At 50.4% G+C, this 17996-nt stretch overlaps 1 protein-coding gene across 19 annotated transcripts in view; it reads left to right on the top strand.

The window, feature by feature from the left end:
- Nucleotides 1–17996, top strand: part of EPB41L1 (erythrocyte membrane protein band 4.1 like 1) — a 117254-nt gene that overhangs the window by 52546 nt on the left and 46712 nt on the right. For all 19 annotated transcript variants that reach the window (XM_019732848.2, XM_019732873.2, XM_074317806.1 and 16 more), the window contains 4 exons: nt 12184–12383; nt 13332–13496; nt 15407–15511; nt 16068–16110. In XM_019732848.2, coding sequence (XP_019588407.2) covers nt 12198–12383; nt 13332–13496; nt 15407–15511; nt 16068–16110 — 499 coding nt within the window. In that variant the 5' untranslated portion in view covers nt 12184–12197. The remainder of the gene's footprint in view (nt 1–12183; nt 12384–13331; nt 13497–15406; nt 15512–16067; nt 16111–17996) is intronic.

Below are 17996 nucleotides of genomic sequence, written 5' to 3'. Positions count from 1 at the left end.
AACTGAAGCTTAGTGAGGGGAAGGCAGGTGCTCAAGGTCGCACAGCTAGGTCATGGGGGAGCTGGGATTTAAATCCAGGCCCTGTGGATAGGAGCCATGTCCCTGCAGGGGTGGTGGGGAAAGGGAAACCCATGCATATGCTAAACATGTGTTCCTATTTTGGTGATCAGAGAAGGTTTCTGGGCACCAGAGGCCAAGTGGAATTTTGATAGTTTGGGGGGAAGGGCAACCCACTTCCCCAAGTCAGAGGGGAAGGAAATCGGGATGCCTTTGAAGACGAACAAGTGGTCTGGTGTGCATGGAGCGGATGGTGCAGAGGGCTGGGGACGCTGGGAGGTGACTCAGAAAGTCAGCTTGTGTTTGGGTCTCTGGCAAAGCTCTCAAATCCTCCAGAGCCAGGCTCTAGCTCTGCTGTGTACTCGCCACGTGGCCTTGGGCACCTCACGTCACTGGTCTGAGCCCGTTTCCTCCTCTGTAAAATGTGAATAAAGACACCTATCTCATAGAGACCACGTTTGGTGGTTTTAGGTAGTGGACTGGCGCAGTGCTGGCGCTTCACAGGGACTCAGTAAACATTACTTCTATGCGCCCTCCATCTCTCTAAAATGTCAGGCCCAGTTGTTTGCACTTGACAGGAGCCTGGAGGCTTCGGGAACCTTTGCAGGTGTTTGGTCGGCATGGGTCATGCGCTGGGGCCTGTCAGAACTATTTGGGAAGGTCCCTTTGGCTACAGTAAGAACCATGAGGAGGATGTGGACCGCAGCCTTGCAGGAAAGAACGAGCCCTGTGGACTGGAGGCTGGGGCAGGAAGGAGTTGAAACTACAGTAAGATGTCTGTCCCCTCGGGTGGTGGGTGGCTCAGCTGGTTGGGGAAGGAGCAGCTTGGGGTGGCGGTGGAGGGCCACCAGGGTCATGCCTTCAGTTTGAGGCCTTGTGAGTTTAAGATGAAGGACTGTCTTCCTTCAGTCATTCGAAGATTGTGCAACATATTTGTATATCTGGCTTTTTTTTTTTTTGTCTTTTGAATGATTTTCTTTGGATGAATCCCCATCAGAGCTTCCTCTATAATAGCATCAAATTGGGACTAAGTGCCTGACAATAGCAAGATGATTGAGAACATTTTGGAACATCCAGTGGGTAAAGTAATATGCAGCCGTGAACAGCCACAGAAATACTTACCTTGCAGCATATGGAGCTGTGCATTTGTGAAGTTGCTTTGCATCCTTTATTCATTTCATTCATGTCCCTGTGACAGAGGTGGGACAGGGGTTAGAGCCTTCCTGAGCATGAAGAGACTCAGGCGAGGCTGTAATTTCCATGAGGACAGGGCTCATATTTTATTCATTGTTCTATCCTCAGCATGTAGCTCAGTGATTTGCAAATGCTTGTCTGCTGAAATAATTGTTTTGAGTGAACAAAGCAGAGGGGAAGTGACTTGTCCAAGGTCATGCAAATGGTAAGACCCAGGACCTGAGTCTCCTCATCCCTACTTGCCAGATTCTTCTCACTTACCACTCAGTATCCATGAGGGGAGCAGAGGAGAGAGGTTCCCAACAAGGGCTTGGGATACACACAGGCCAGGGCCCAAGTCTCGCTTCTGTTATTACTAACGGTGAGGTGTTGGCAAATCATTTCATCTTTTTAAGCCTTGGTTTCCCCATCGCTAATGTGAATAGCCCAAGTACCTTCTTTTAGGATTGTCATCAAGACTATATGATTTAAAGCATGTAGAACTCTTAGCATGGTAATTAGCACATAGTACAGCACCCATGAATATTAGCTGTTCTGATAATGATGATAAAATAATGTGGAACTATTTCTGATACAGTTAATGTTAAATGGGAAAAAAAAAACCCAGAAAATTATGAGCCTGAGATTAAAGTGGTGTAAAATTAGGTATGACCATAGATAGAGATTGGAAGAGAACAGACAGAAATAGAGTTACAGCAGGTACTATGGGACGTAAGACTGACCAAAATAAATCTTTAAAAATATTATATTTATTTTTTCTTTAGTTTTAATTACAAAAGAAATATGTGAAAAATCCTAGTAATTCAGAAGTGTATTCTCTCCTTGGCTCCCCAACCAAAATCCTCTCTCTAGAAGTAGCCAATGATAACAGTGTGGTGTGTTTCCTTCCAGAATATTTTCTATGCTTACATAAGCATACACTCCAGAATGGGATCAAAAATTGCATTATTGTTTTACAACGTGCATTTTTTCACTTGATGACATATCGACATCTTTCCATGTCAGTATATATAAAATCTATCTTAAAAATGTTCGCAATAGGTATGTAATACTTTTATAATTAATGCAATGGGTAAATCCTCGTTAATTTGACCAATCCTCTGTTGATGGACATTCAAAGTAGTTTCCAATTTTACTCTATTCTAAATAAAGCCGACAGTGAACGCTAATGGTCTTTAAACAATTAAAGAAAATCAGGCGAGAGAAAGACTCAGAAACAGACCGTGAGAGGTGCCCATGAAGATCTGCTGCTTCTCCCTTCTCCTTTCTCCTCCTCTCCTTCCTGAGGGGACAAGGACACGGAGGGCTGACCTGCTGGGAGGGGACCCTGTCCCTGTCACCCTCAAATGGTTGGGATGTCTGAGGGAAACCCGTCTTTCACTCATCTAGTATGGAGCTACCTGTGAAATTTTCCAATTCTCTTTGAACACTGTAAATGGCTGCCTGCGCCCTGCTACTACTTACACGCTGAGTTTCCCTGGGCAAATTCTTTACCTTCTCCAGACCTCAGTTTGCCCATCTGTCTGGTCGTGACAGCCTTACTGACGAGAGCCATCACTACCCCTTGAGTGTCTACCATATAGCAAACACAGTGCCCAAGTGACCTTGGCATGCATTTTCTCCATTCATTCTCAAAGTGCCTTTGAGGTGTAGGGGGTGTTACTCTCATTTTGCAGGCTCAAACTATCTCTCAAAGAGGTTAAGGAACAAACCCAAAGTCCCCAAGCCAGTGGAGCCAGGATTCAAACTCTGGTCCAAAGCCCACGTTAATTACTACTGTTCTATGCTCCCCCTCACCAACCGCGGATCAGTGAGGTCCATGAGAAATGATGATTATAAAAGGATCCTTTCAATTGTCAAGTGCCTTGCATGTGGGAGGGGTTGATACTGACTGCTGTTATTATTTCTACATCCAGAGCAACGGTAGCTTTGGTTACGTGCTTGACAGCAAGTTGGAGGTCGTGGGATGTAGCAGGATTGGGGGGGGGAAAGCATGGGACCATGAGCCAGCAGACCTGGGTCCTAGTCCTAGCTATTCCCGACCTCACTGGCCGTGACCTTGGCCAGCCACGTCAGCCTGGAGAATAAGCCCACCTGTCCCATTTGTCCCTTGTGCAGCTCCAATGAGACGAAGCCTGGAAGAGAGCCAGCTCACAGCCGGCTCTCAGAGGCTGCCCCGTTACAGGGCGGTCTCTCTGCCTCTGCACTCATCAGTGTGGTCCAAGTGGGAGGCATGTCTCCTTTCTGATGCTGTTACTCTGCAGTTCTGGGCATGTCACGTGATCCCCGGCCCACAACCGCATGTCAGTCTGTGGCTCCATGGTGGCACGTGAAACCTTTGGGCAAGAAGCCAGTGCTGACGGGTGGCAGCCTTTTCATGTTGCTTGGTTTTATTTAATGCGGTGCCCATGGGTATCACAAGCCTCTGACAAATTGCCACCTCCTCATTGCCGCTTCGGACCTGAGCAGCAGTAAGGACCCCTGCAGGCCCCGCTCCCATTTCAACCCCTCTGCATCCATCAGGTATCTCCCGGGCCTGGCTGGGAGGGTGGCACAGGGCCCCAGAGGCAGCTCTCTCAGCCTGTACCCTTCCTCCTTCATCGCAGGCAGTCATTTCATTCATATCCACCTGGAGATTGTCACTCGAGGAAGTGAATGTTCCGTGCTGGGGAAATCCCAATGGGAAGTAACATCACCTCCAGAGGGAAGACTCAGTCTTAACAGGCTCTCTCTCTTTCTGGTTTTTCGTTTAATTCTTTTCTTTTTATTTTCTGACTCCAAAAGTATACGTGTTAATAGTAGAAATATTGCAAAATACAGAGAACGCCCTATAAAAGGGTCCGTAATTCTTTCTCTAGGGGAATACTGTTATTAACCTTTCAGCCTTTAGATTTAATACGGAAGAAGAAAATATGTCATATTTCCTGAGCACTGAGTGTGGGTTTTGGCGCATATTAAGTGCGTTAGAGGCATGATCCCATTCAGTTTCTCAGTAAACCTGTGAGGTAGGTAACATTGTCATTATGATTTTACAGATGAAGACAAAGGCACAGAGGTTAAGGGACTTCTTCAAGGTTTCCTTGTTTCCCATTTTATCCTTAACCACTAGATTATACCGATTCTTCCCAAGTTTCTCCTTCCTTCCCTCTCTAATTCATATTCTATTTAGTGTCAGGAGGTGTATCTGTCAGATTTGGGCAGAAAATAGAATTCCACTCAGATGCTTCAGCTGAGTTAATTGGTAATAAAAGTGGGGGTAAGGTTAAAGGAACCTACAAGGGGTACCCACAAACTAACAGTGACAGAAGCTGTTGCCTCCCTCAGCCTGAAGGAGCAGAGGGAGGTGACGGTGTTCCCAGAATTCGTGATGGCTGGTCCTGTACAAGGAGCTGGCACAGAGGAGCTTAGCCACCACCAGGACCACAGACAGGGAAATTGGACCGATAATACCCTGACCTCTCTCTCTCCTTCCATCCTCTGACCTCGTGCTAGCGCCTCTCATTGGCCAAACCCAACCAGAAGCCAGCAGGCAAGGGAGCTCAAGGGATGGTCCAATGGGTTAGCCTCCTGCTTCTTTGAACAAGGCATGGATCTGGGGCTGCAAATGGAGACTCACAGTCCAGGAGGCATGGATAGAGGGGGGTAGGGCAGACATGCCCTCTGACTTCCCAAAAAGGAAGAGTGGTTATCTTGGTAACTGTGACTATGGAAACATCGTTCAGAACAGAGGAGTTGCACTTTCTGTCTCACATTCTCCTGGTGTCTTGGTGTCTCCCACACCCTGTCCATGGCTCCCTCTTTCAGCTGCTTCCTACTATTAGTTTCTACGTGGTTCACAATTCCCCAAAATGCCTGGGCAAATGTCGTCAGTGTCCAAGATTTAGAAGAGACAGCCTTATTGTCTAGGGAGTAATTGTTCATGGTCGTGGACACATGTGGCTGTGTGTGCCCTCATGTTGCTCCACTGCGACACATGTGCGTGCAAAGACATACTCCTGGCACACGAGGTGTGACAATTAAGTTCGCGAACTTGCTGCAATGATGTTGCTAACCTTTTTTGCTATCAGAGGGATTATTATGAATTTGTACCAACCGGACAGTTAACCAAGTTTACTATTTGGAAATGCTGAAAAGGCTCCGTGAAAAAGTTAGACGACCTGAACTTTTCACCAACAATTCATGGCTCTTGCATCACGACAATGCATCAGCTCACACGGCACTGTCTGTGAGGGATTTTATAGCCAGTAAACAAATAACTGTATTGGAACACCCTCCCTACTCACCTGATCTGGCCCCCAATGACGTCTTTCTTTACCCGAAGATAAAGGAAATATTGAAAGGAAGACATTTTGATGACATTCAGGACATCAAGGGTAATACGATGACATCTCTGATGGCCGTTCCAGAAAAAGAGTTCCAAAATTGCTTTGAAGGGTGGACTAGGCGCTGGCGTCAGTGCATAGCTTCCCAAGGGGAGTACTTCAAAGGTGACCGTAGTGATATTCAGCAATGAATATGTAGCACTTTTCTAGGATGAGTTTGCAAACTTAATTGTCTGACCACCTACATGTCATAAACATCTATAATATACCCTCCCTGCATTTACTGTGACTTCAACTTTTGTGTTTCAAAGAGCTTTCCTTCTCGGTAATATCCTTATCTACATGCCCCTTCTCTACAGTGGGAGGACGGGGCCTCTCATCCCTGTTTGACAAATGAGGAAACTGATGCTGAGAAAGGGGAAATGACTTGCCCCAAACCCACCAGATAGGAAGTAGCAGAACTGAAACCAACAGTGGTCCTGATCTGAGTTCGTCTCCACCCAGTGTATTTGCCTTTCAGTCTTGGGAAGTTTTTCCATAGCTAGCCTCACCTCTGGCAGAAATCAGTACAGGACCGACCCCCCTGCGGCTGCTGAAATGCCACATAGCGAGATGGACTTGAGAGTCAGAGAGACTTGGCACAGCTTATGACCTCAGGCAAACTGTATGCCCCTCTTGGCCTGTGTGTCCTCCTCAGTAAAATGAGGATGATAATATCAGGAGTTTGGATGGACACGTCAGGTGCTTAAGGGCTGATCGGTCCCCAGGACCGGCTGGCGGGTAGCCAGATGGCTCCTGAGGTGAGTGCAGCCCAGGTCTCTAGTCTGTAGTTGAGAAGACTTAAAAACTGTCACATTGGTATTCCATCCACCCATCACCCCTATATTTGCCCATTTGTCCGTCTACCCATCCATCTGACACCAGGCCCCTGGGTTTAAATTCTGGCACTGCCGTTTCCTGGCTATATGATCTTTGGGCAAGTTTATTTAACGTCTCAGTGCTTCAGTTTCTTCTTTTGTAAAGTGGAGATAATAAGAGTATTATAGGTGATTATGAAGATTAAATGAGTTAATTGATGTAAAGAGCTTAGATCAGTGCCTGGCAAATAGCGAACTCTATAGATGTTAGCTTTGTTGTTATTTATTGAAACTGCGCTAAGCCCTGGGGGCAATGGCAAATGAGACAGGTAAAGTTTTGTCTTTGTGGAGTTTATATTCTAGAGGAGGAGTAGAAACAAATCAATCAATCAATCAATCAATCAATCAATCAATGTAAGTTCCATTTGTGGTTGTTACTATGAAAAAAAAAAAAATCCAGCATGCTCGCTTAATGGATATAGAGTTTCTGTGATGAAAAATTTTGGAAATAGGTAGGGGTAATTGTTGCACAACATTGAGAACGGAGTTAATCACCCTGAGTTATTATACTTAAAAATGGTTAAAATGGCAAAAACCAAACAAAAAAATTGGCATGCTGTAACCAAAAGAACTAGGGGGAGGGACCCACTTTAGACAGAGTGTCAAGGGCGCATAGATTGAGATCGCAAGAGTGACAGCTGCTGTGGCCAAGAGACAGGGGACAAACCCCCTGTCCATACGGAGCTAGTACTTAAGGACAAAGCCCCATAGCAGGGACGAGCTTGGTGTGGTTGAGGAGCAGACGGAAAACCAGCGTGTCAGGTTCGCAGTGATGGTGGCAGCGTGGTAATGGCAACGGAGGGATCTGATGCAGGTGCCATATGCAGGGACCTGTAGTTTGATAAGGAGTTTGTGTTTACTTTTGATGGGAAGTCATTGGAGGTGTTAAGGAGGGCATCCAATTGGAGTTTTGAAAAAGGTCCCTGTGGCTCCTCTGTGGAGAATAAACCCTAGGGCGGACCCAGTGGCCACAGGAGTCCATGGAGGAGGCTGGGGCTGCCATGCGGACACAAGGGGAGAAGGGCTTGGACCTGAGCAGTGGCTGTGGGAATAGAGAAGAAGAACCAGTACAAGTCACCGGACTCAGGGATGCTGACTCATGCTAACCCAGGCTGGAGGGCCTGATATATAAACCTGTCATCTCATTTTTAACGAGAGGTATAACAGCAGTCCAAATGGATATTACCTCAGCTGGGCTAGGACACCCTCTCCTGGCAGGCCACGCAGAGGGAACAACAAAAGTGTGTGAAGGCTGCTTAGTGCCCCTGAAGGGCGGACCAGCAGGTGATTGCAATGTTGAAGAGCATCAGATGCTGACAACCTGCGGGGCGGGCCCCATACCGGCCAGGTGAGCATGCTGGACCTCAGCAGGCCCCCTTCCTCCAGACAGGCCTGGCGCGGGCACCGTCAGCACTTACTTCTCTGGCTGACCTCGCTCCCTTTGCTGATCCTGTGCCTTCTGGTTTTCATGTGTTAGTGTCATTAGGCCTTGCTGGCCTCTGTCTCTGAAAGCATCTCTTGCTCTGGGCGGGCACTTCTGACTCCTGGTCCTCAGACCCCTCCCAACTGCGGCTTCTCATTACTGCTTATAATTATAGACCTTCTCTGGGTTGTCTTATTGGGTACCAGCCAGGCTAAGTGCTCTCTCGATGTCATTTTCCTGAATTTCCATCACCACCTTGAGAGGGAGAGAAGCATATCTCTGTTTTCTAGACAAGGGTACCTAGTCTCAGAGAAGTGGAATCACTTGCCCAAGCTCACAGAGCAAGCTAGAGGTGGATGGAGCCCGGCTTCAGGTCTGTCCCTGCCCTGCTGTCCTGCAAGGGATCCACCAGATGACGAGTCCCTGGCCGCAGCCTTGCCCTTTCCATCTTTTCCAGCAGACTCACACTTCTGACGCCGGCACCACCCCCAGCTCCTTCCCTTCTCCCCAACTCCATCCTGTCCTTCTTGCCAGGCCGCTTGAAGCTCACCTGTATAGGCTTCTTGTTCTGGCTGTCAAGGCCTCCTGTCTGTCCTCCGCACAGCACTACCTGTTCCCATCTCTAGACGTTTGCTCACACGGTGACTCAGCCCAAATGCCCTTCCAGCCATCTGCTGTCTAAATTCTCCCTTTTCTCAAAATCTGACTGCACTTCACCCTCTAAGCCCTGCTTTGACAACTCCCAGCCATTGTCTCTATCACCAGGTATCCAGAATCTTCTAGGGGCTGAGACAGATACTAGCAAATCTAAGTCACATCGTGCCCAGTGTTTAACCATTTCCTTGGTGAGCATCATTCTCCCCCATTGCAGTGAGCTCTACGGAATCAGCACATGTTTCCCCCGGGGTCCCCTATGGTGCCAGGCCAGCCTGGCTGCCCAGCGGGCTCCATCAGTCTGTGCTGGCCTGGGCCTGGGCAGAACTATGCCCACGTGACTGGCTGTAGCAGAAGCCACAGCCTGTGTCTTGGCTCGCTTTTTGCGGCCTAGTGAGAGAACCATGCCGTTATCCCTTGACTTGTGAAATAAAGAAGGCTCTTATCTTAGGTTTAAAAATATAATAATGCTATCTTTCTTTTTAGTTAGTAAGAAAAATTTTTTTTTAATTTAATCAGACTTTATCTCTTTCTCATCCTGTTATACCAAGCTGTTACATTGGGAAATTTTTATTTTTTAACCTCTAATTTTTGAAAATCAAAAAATCTCCTACTAGAAAAACTGAGAACTATAGTTAAACAGAAAGAAGAAGAAAAGACTCTGTACTCTCACTATCTGGAAACAACCACAGTTAATACTTTGCTGCACTTTCTGTATCTGTAGATAGATAGATAGATAGATAGATAGATAGATAGATATTAATCAAAATAAGGCCAATCTGTACAAACTATTGTGCATCATGCTTTTTCATTCTGATATTTTCCATGATTGTGTCCATCACCTTTTTTAACTCTCTTGAGTGAATGAGCCATCATTTATCTAAGCAGCTCCTGGCTATGGCCCTCACTGGTGGCTTATGCCACCTCCTCGGACCTCAGAGCGTCCTCCTTCGAGGAGATTCTGCTGAGGTTTTCTTCAGGCAAGTGCAGTGGAAGGAAGAATGGACCCAGAGCTAGGAACTGTGGAGTCAGGAGCCTGGGTGGGGAGGGGAGTGGGCCGGAGCAGCCAGGGAAAACCTGTCTGAGGAAATGACTGCCACTCAAGTCTCTTCTGCTCTCTGGGTCTCACCTGTAAAAGAAGAAGAGGAGATTGAGTTATCTTAAAAGATTCCTCCTAGCTCCTCTCGCCTGTGGGTCTGCCCTCACCAGGCGTTCACTGTCGGCAGGCTCTGTGGAGAACCGGGCAGCGGAAGATGGGTATTTATTTAAGATTGCTCTCCGGGCTATTTGCTAGAAGACGCAGACCCGGGAAGGTTCAGGGAGTACCGGCTGAAACCAGACTGAAGCAGAGGGGAGGAGTAGATGCACCAGAATCTCTGGGCCTGGGCCCATGAGGGTCATGTGGATTTTGCTTCTTACAGCAAAAACATACAGATTAGTCTGTGGATTCTTTTTCTTTCCTTAAGCAAAAGTAAGTAGGCATTTATTTTGAGGGTTCTTCCCTATAGGCCTTATCTAGCATCACAGCTGATATTCTCCAGTACAGGCTAACAAGAGATCCTGAACCAGGCAGACAAGTCTCAGTTGGACCTTACAAGACTGGGAGCTCCCGTGGAGCAGCTCTTGTTGCTTTGTGTCCTGGCACAGAGTTGGCACTTGGTGTCATGTAAGCGACAGAGAGCCTTTATTTAACTATGGCGTTCAGTTATCCCCGTAAAGCCCAGGGTAATGACATGAGTGGTGAGCATTTCTGGGTGGAGATGAGGCGGTGTGGATGAAGGCCTTGCCTTCCTCCTCCTCGTACACCTTAATAGCACGTCAGTAACAACAAACTCTCATGGGTGCTGCGAGCTCCAGCTTACCAAGCGTTCCCCTCATTATCCACTTGGGGGGGTTGAAGGATGCCTGTGATCTGTCCAGGGGCCTAGAGCTCTTGTGGGGCGCTTACTGCCCCTGACTTTCTGTCTGGTGTTGTTTGCTTTGGGCTGGGCTGGTGCCCCCTGGAATGCAGGGAGAGAAACTGAAACACAAGAAGGAAGTGTGGGGCAGTGTTGTGTGCCCCTGGAGGTGGTTGCTGTGTTGATGAGTAGACCAGTGGTCTGTCTGTCTGCCCATCAGAGGCCTCCCATGGTGGTTGGGGTCAGGGAGGGACTCCAGGGTGGACCCAGTGTCTGTCTGTCTGTCTGCCCGTCAGAGGCCTCCCGTTGTGGATGGGCTCAGGGAGGGCCTACGAGGCTTAGACTTGATCTTTCTCATTTATGTTCTAGCACAGAGTCAGCATTTGGTGTCACATAAGTGACAGATGGATTTGGAGGAAGGCTCTGGACTCAGGGGTGAGGGTTCCTGCCTATTTCTCTGTTCCCTGGGTTTCAGTTCCAAACTTTTTTTTTTGGAGGATCCACTGATTGGGGTCAGAATGGGTGCTTTCACCTGCTTGAAAAAAACCCAACTTGTGAGTTAAAAAAGATATATGTATATTTAAAATTATACAAGTAACTCCAAAGTAAGTATGAAGTAGGAAATGAGGTTTCCTCTCTTGTCCTACCCCACGGAGCTCTCTCATTTTCCTTTGTCCACTTCTGAATTATTAACCTCTCTTCACAGTTTGGTGAGTGTCCTTTGAGATCTTTCACTACGTGTGTACAAACACAGACATGCATTGTTCAGGTTATTGTTTTGTTTTTTAACAAGTGCCATGGGACCATGCCATTCTCCCTCCCTTTCTGTCTTTGCACTTTGCTTATTCCACAGACTAGCTGGGCACTGGTACGTTGATTCTCTGAAATCTCATTTCCTCCTCCGAGGGGAAAGTGCTAAGAATAGCCTGTCCTAGAGATAATTTCTCCAAGTCCCTCGCCTTTTGAATGAATCCTAGAGAGGTGAAGTGACTGCCCGATTTGTGGCCAGCCTGGGGCCAGAGCCCAGTTGCCCTGGCATTTACATTGTCAGGGCTACGCATCTGTTAAGAGTGTCTTCCTGTCTGACCCTTTAGGTCCATCCTCACACCATCCCTGTGAAGTCAGAGGGGCAGGAATGACTGAGGCTTGGGCCATGAAGCGCCTTGCCTAAAGTCAGTGCTGGGAAGGGCCTGGAGCCCAGCGTTCTTTGGGTTGAATTGCGTTCAATTGATCCAGCCTTTATTGAGGGGCTGTTGTGTGCCAGTAGCCTAGTGGGGGGCTCAGGGCCTGCTGTGGTTAGAGAGACAGCCTGGCCGAGGCCCTGCCTGGAGGTGGTCACTGATGGTCTCTTGTGCTCTTGGCAGAGTGGGGCTCACTGGAGAGATTCGCATCATCCGTAGGAAAGGTCCACATTCCAGACCTGGGACAAGAGATTAGAGTCCCCAGGAGCTATATGGACACAAGGTTGGGAGGGAGGAGTCTGTGACCTCAGCTGCCTCCACTCACCAACCCCTCACTTCTCATGACTCTCTCCTCACCCCTACTTCCTGTCTCTCCCTCCCTCCCTCCCTCCCTCCTTCCTTCCTTCTCTCTGTGGCTCTTTGTCCATTTGTCTCCATCTGTCTCTCTCTGCATGAGGTTCCTGCCCCTCTTGCTCTGTGCTGTCATACTATCGCTGCCCCTTTCCCCATCACATGTTCTCCTTCATGCCAATGCAGGCGTTCTGGGCGCCATGACAACAGAGACAGGCCCTGATTCTGAGGTGAAGAAGGCTCAGGAGGAGGCCCCGCAGCCGTCTGAGGCTGCTGCTGCTGCTGCTGCTGCAACCACCCCCGTGACCCCTGCAGGCCACGGCCACCCAGAGGCCAACTCCAATGAGAAGCCGCCGCCCCAGCAGGACACTCGGCCTGCTGAACAGGTGTGTGCCTGAGAGCGTGGGCATCGCTCCTCCTGCCCAGCCCGTGCCCCGCGGCCAGTCCTTAGGAGGGAGGAGAGGAGGAAACAAAGAATTATTACTGACCCGTTACCTGCCAAGCCCTGCGCCAGGGGCGTTGTGTTCGTTTGTATATTTCGTTCTCCCAAACCTGACAGTAGCTATTAATTTCCCCATTTGACACTTGGGGATAACAGGCGCAACAGAACGAAGTGAGTTACCCGAAGTCACATTGCTATGAAGTGACGGAGGTGGAAGTCTGATTTCGAAAACCCGTGTTCTTTCAACCTTATTCTCCTGCCCACTGAGCCTGTCCATTCTAGCTTGGCAAGCCCAGTGTGGCCCCGGAGTACAGTTCATCGCCCTGAAGCTGTAGGGGACTGGAGGAATCCCCGAGCCATTGAATTCACACTTCCCTTCCTTCACGACAGGCCCAGAGAGGGCAGGGACTTGGCCAAGGTCATTGAGGTTATCAGTGGTAGAGTTAGGACGACAGGGCAGGACTCTGACCTCTTTCCTCTGTGACATCAGTCCATAAGTTCCCAGCCTCGCGCTAGACCCAATGACAGAGCAAGAAGGAGGAGAGCAGATGGAGGCCCTGATAACTCGTGCACTGTTCTAGGGAGACAGGACAGCTCTCGCCACCGGGTTTGGTTTTGTGGGGTGCTCCCGCCTGCAGAGGCTGCCCACAGGAGCAGGGGCCTGTGGGAAAGCAGTGGACCCCTCACGTGAGCCACCACCTTATACCCGGAAGGGCTGTCTCTCCTCCTACACAACCCACCATAGACCCTGGTCACCCCGGGAACTTGAAGGGCAGTGGCTCTGATGGTGGGGTCCGTCTTAGCCCCAGCTGCCTCCTATCGCATCTCATTTAGATGACAGGCTAAGATTTCAAGGCGGCTAACAACACTCTTCCCCTGGTTGGACCTATAGAGCCTAGACATGGAGGAGAAGGATTACGGGGAGGCCGATGGCCTGTCAGAGAGGACCACGCCCAGCAAGGCCCAGAAATCGCCCCAGAAGATCACCAAGAAATACAAGAGTGCCATCTGCCGAGTCACTCTGCTCGATGCCTCTGAGTATGAGTGTGAAGTGGAGGTAGGAAGCACCCAACACCACATGCCCTGTCCCCGGCCAGCTGGCCTGCGAGCCAGGGCAGGCTTCTGGGTGCACTCAGCCTGGGCCAAGCCAGAGGGCATCCATTTTTCATGGAGTCCTGGACCCACTGCAGCGTCCCAGAGCGATGACCTGACCAGCTCTCCTTTGTACAGATGGTGGCACCGAGGCCCGGAGAGGCCCGTTATGATTGCAAATAGAATTAGACGAGGCACCAGGCTGGTGCCAGGAAAAGGTTTTTCAGGGTAACTGTACCTTGGCAAGGAGCCACCATCAAAGGCAGACCTGGTGCCTGGTATGCCGAGGAACCAGGCTCTGCAATCTCACCAAGCAGATACTGTTTTAACCAGAACCATTTGTATGTATTTGTTGGGTGGAGAGAGGGGTCCTCCCTTGTGAACCCACCCTGTCCAGGACACCGCCTCTGGTCTTCAGGACAAACTGGCCACTTGAGGTTCCATGGTAAGGGTGTCCTTCAGGCATAGGGAGGCAGCCGTTGGAAGGACACATTCGCCCAGGCTGTGTAGAAACCCAGTGGCATGGTCCGGTCCCACAGTAGGTGGCAGGGCATACACCTCCTCTCTGGGGTCAGCCCTTCTGGCCCTGCATTTAGCGTCTCCCCTTTCCTGTATAGGCCCAGACTCCCACCCTAATTCTGCACTCTCGCTTGCTGCCTTAGAGGGTTTTTCCCCAGTCTAGGCACCATTCCTAGCCGTCTCCATGTGTATGGAAGTGTCCACAGGCTGGGCAGGCTGCCAGGAGTTACAGGAGCCATCTCCCTTTCTGCCCGTTGCCCTGGTCTGAAGGGACAGGACTTACGTCTGAGCCCTGGGTGGCTGGGTCCCTCTTCTTAGCAGGGTTGGTTTTCTTTTTTTTCCTTTTCTTCTTTTTTTAATGTCGATTTCTTCTGTAGAAGGGTTTCAGGATGAACATCTTGCCTACTCCTGGGCATAAGAAAGAAAGGGATCTCTTCTGCCTCTTCTGCTGCCCACACTGGCCCCAAGATGCTCTGTCAGCCTGCGCTGGAAGAGCGCAGAGGGTTTGGCTGTGCCAGGCCCACTCTCCCTGAAGAACTCCTCCTGGCCCAGGAAGCTTGACTTCCCACAGCTGCTCTCCACAGTCAGGCCTGGTCTCGGTCCCCCGGACCGAGCTAGACCTTGCAGGGACCTCACCGTCCCTCTGGAGGCCCCTGCCTCTTTGAGTGGTGACTGCTTCATACTCCTCCTGTCCTGGGGCCCCTTTATTGGGCTCATCTTCACCCCTGTGGGTTGGGGTATCCAGCCAGGTTCTGGGCTTCGCCATTCGGAATCCTCGGGCCCAGATGGTGTTCAGAGAGGTACCAAGTCTGGCTTATGGGAGTGGGAGAAGGTGGCTCTAACAGGGCTGCTTCCACCTGAGGCTGATGTAGACCCCGTGAACTCCTGTAAAACCTTACCTGCGGCCCACGTGGGGCTGGAACTCTAGGCTGGGCTGCCCTGGATTGCGCTCCGACTTAGTTAAGGGGAAGGGCTAGAGAGGTGAGTCACACGGTGACGCTAAGTCCTGGGACCATGTGGCTTTTCCAGAGGCTCTTCTGTTCTTTTCATACCCAAAGCTTAGACTTTTCGTTCTCTGCTCCTTGGGTCTAAGTTAGCGCCTTCTCTTAATTGCTGTAAAGGAAGGAGAAATCAGTCACGGCCCCCACACACACCCCCTCCAACTGCCCCCAAGCCCCCAGCAGTTCTGAGGTCTAGGAGGGACCCCAATAGGGCTGGGTGTTGGGGTGAGAGCCAGGTCATCGGAAGGCTCTTGGGGTTTTCAGGTTGTCTTGGTGGAGCTGGGGGTGTTTCCCTGCCCTCCCCCCACCCCCGAGGTATGCTCTGGCCTCACAGCAGCTTTGTTCTCCTCTTCAGAAACATGGCCGGGGCCAGGTGCTGTTTGATCTGGTCTGCGAGCACCTCAACCTCCTGGAGAAGGATTACTTCGGCCTGACCTTCTGTGACGCTGACAGCCAGAAGGTACCTGGGCTGGGGCGCAGGGCTGGCAGGGGAGGCCTCTTCCCTTCGGCCCCATGGTCCGGTTGGCGTCTCATAGCTTCCCTCAGTCCTCAGATCTTCGTTAGACGCCTTCTGTTTGCACGTCCCCAAGGTCCTATTTCTCCTCAGTTCTCTGTCTCCACCCCATTTCACCATAGTCCTTTTTTTGGGACCCGCAAGTCACCCCCAGATGGCTATCTGGAGAGCCATGGTTCAGCTTTCTGGGGGAGCTGAGGCACATCCCCCCACTCTTGGGAGGCTCCAGTGTGAATTTCTTCCTTCCAAGTAGTCTCACCGCAGCTGCATTACCCGTTCACCGTGCTGTCTCAGGAGAATGCCCGCCTCAGGGCCCGGTGGTGAATCCAGACCTCATTCCCTCACTCCCCAGTCCCAAGGAAAAGGACCCAGAACGTTCAGCCGGGGAAGGGTGTTCCCTGCCAGGGGCTATCGGGGCCATTTCAGAATGTTTCTCTCTCCTAACCCTGTCCGGGTCCTCTTCTCCTTCTTTACTCTAAAGAAACTCTATCTTCTCTTGCAGAACTGGCTGGACCCCTCCAAGGAAATCAAGAAGCAGATCCGGAGTGAGTGGCCTGCAGTGGTTGGAAATGAGGTGGGAGGGTGGGCAAGGGCTCCAGGCCCGAGGGCCGAGTGTGCTGCCCCCTCCTACTTTGGGAAGTGCGTTCAGACCCGTGAGTTCCTTTGCTCCTCGTGGAAGCCTTCGGGAAGGCAGGTCGTTGTTTTATAGATGAGGAGCCTGAGGCTTGGACAAGAGAAATGACTGTTCCGAGTCACACAGCAGGTTGGCAGTGGGTTCACAGATGCCTTCAGGATGTCAACCCTGGAAGGGACCTGCAGAGTCATCTAGGACGAGGCGGCAAGCTGATGGCCTGAAAACAGCCGCTCTCCTGTCCAGGGCCGGTGAAGGCTTCAGTGAGCAGTGACCGTTGACTCAGCTCAAAATCCTGGCCCAAACAGCGCCAAAGGCCACTTCAGGCTAACAAGAGTGAATGTGTCAGGAGAAAGTTAGGCCCATCCTAATTTTTTAATTTTTATTTATTTATTGGGGAACAGTGTGTTTTTCCAGGACCCATCAACTCCATGTCAACTTGTCATTTTCAATCTAGTTGTAGAGGGTGCAGCTCACTGGCCCATGTGGGAATCGAACTGGCGACCTTGGTGTTATGAGTACTACGCTCTAACCATTGAGCCAACCGGCTGCCCTACCCATCCCTGATTTTAGCCGTCTCCTGTATTTAACGGAGGGTGACTGAGGCCTAGAGAGTGAGCCAGTTCCTTACCCAAGGTCACAGAGCACGGCTGAGCCAAGTCTTGATCTCTGGCCTCCCAACACCATCCTGCCATGTTTTCAAGGCCTGGGGCGAAGACAGATGAGCAGGCTAACCACCTGTCCTTTACGTTGGCTGGGAGGGATGGGGCAGCCTTCACATGGCAGAAGGGGTAGGTCGGTGGCCTTAGCCAGGGGCCACACAGTAAGTGGAGATCTGAAGCCTACACAGCCTTCTCCCTTGCTTGGACTCTCTGGTCCCTTGGCTAAAAAGCTATAGCGAGCCTGTTGCCATGACAGCAGGCAGCTGGGCCCAGGGCTGCCAGCTGACTCTGCAGGAGGGGGCTCGAGGAATTCTTCCTGTCACTTGGAGACAAAGAGGCAGGCACACAGATGGAGCACGCTCCTCTGGAGCCGACAGGGCCCAAGGCCTGGGCTTCAGGCTGTCCCCGGGAGCCCCAGCCTGCCTGGGAGGCCTGGCTCTCATGCTTGAAAGAACCAGACCACATACAGTGTGCAGTGTTTGAGAAGGACCCGGAGCTTGGAAAAGAGAAGCAGCTGACAGAATCGTGGAGTCTCAGCTCCCTCCCCAGGGCAGGCAGTCAGTCCCCTCAAGTCAGCAAAGAACAGTGCTGCCTCCTTTCATTCTCTCGTTTTCCAGTTCTGTTTATTGGGAATCCCATGGAGCAGTTATTTACCCCCTTTCTTTCTTTGAGACAGGGCCCCCAGGCTTCTGAAGGTAGCACCACAGTCCTTGTGTCTTGTTGGGTGTATTACCTCTGATATCTTTGCACCCATCACCTAGGGCACTGGGGGCAATTCCTCCACCTCTCTGGTCTCCTGCTTCTCCTTGTCAAGTGGATTATTGATGTCTGCCTTACAAGGTGGGGGTGACAAATGACGCATGGGTCGACAGTACCTGGCACATAGCAGGGGCTTCCCGAGGCAGTCTGGCGTGATGGTTAAAAGAAGAGACAGAGAGCCCAGACTGCCAGGATTTGATTCCTGACTCCATCACTACTTCTTGTGTTATTTACCTGTTCTGTGCCTCAGTCTCCTCATCTATAAAGTGGGAGGAATCACAGTACTTACCTTTAGGGTTGTTGTAAGGATGAAATGAGTTATTATGTGCACAACACCTAAAATGGTACCTGCACAAGTAGCATCCAGTATGTATTAGTT

The sequence above is a fragment of the Rhinolophus sinicus genome, linkage group LG13, assembly GCF_036562045.2.
Source record: "Rhinolophus sinicus isolate RSC01 linkage group LG13, ASM3656204v1, whole genome shotgun sequence".
In the NCBI taxonomy this organism is placed as follows: Eukaryota; Metazoa; Chordata; class Mammalia; order Chiroptera; family Rhinolophidae; genus Rhinolophus; species Rhinolophus sinicus.
Note: the sequence above shows the minus strand (reverse complement) of the source record. Positions and strands in the feature narration are given on the sequence as shown.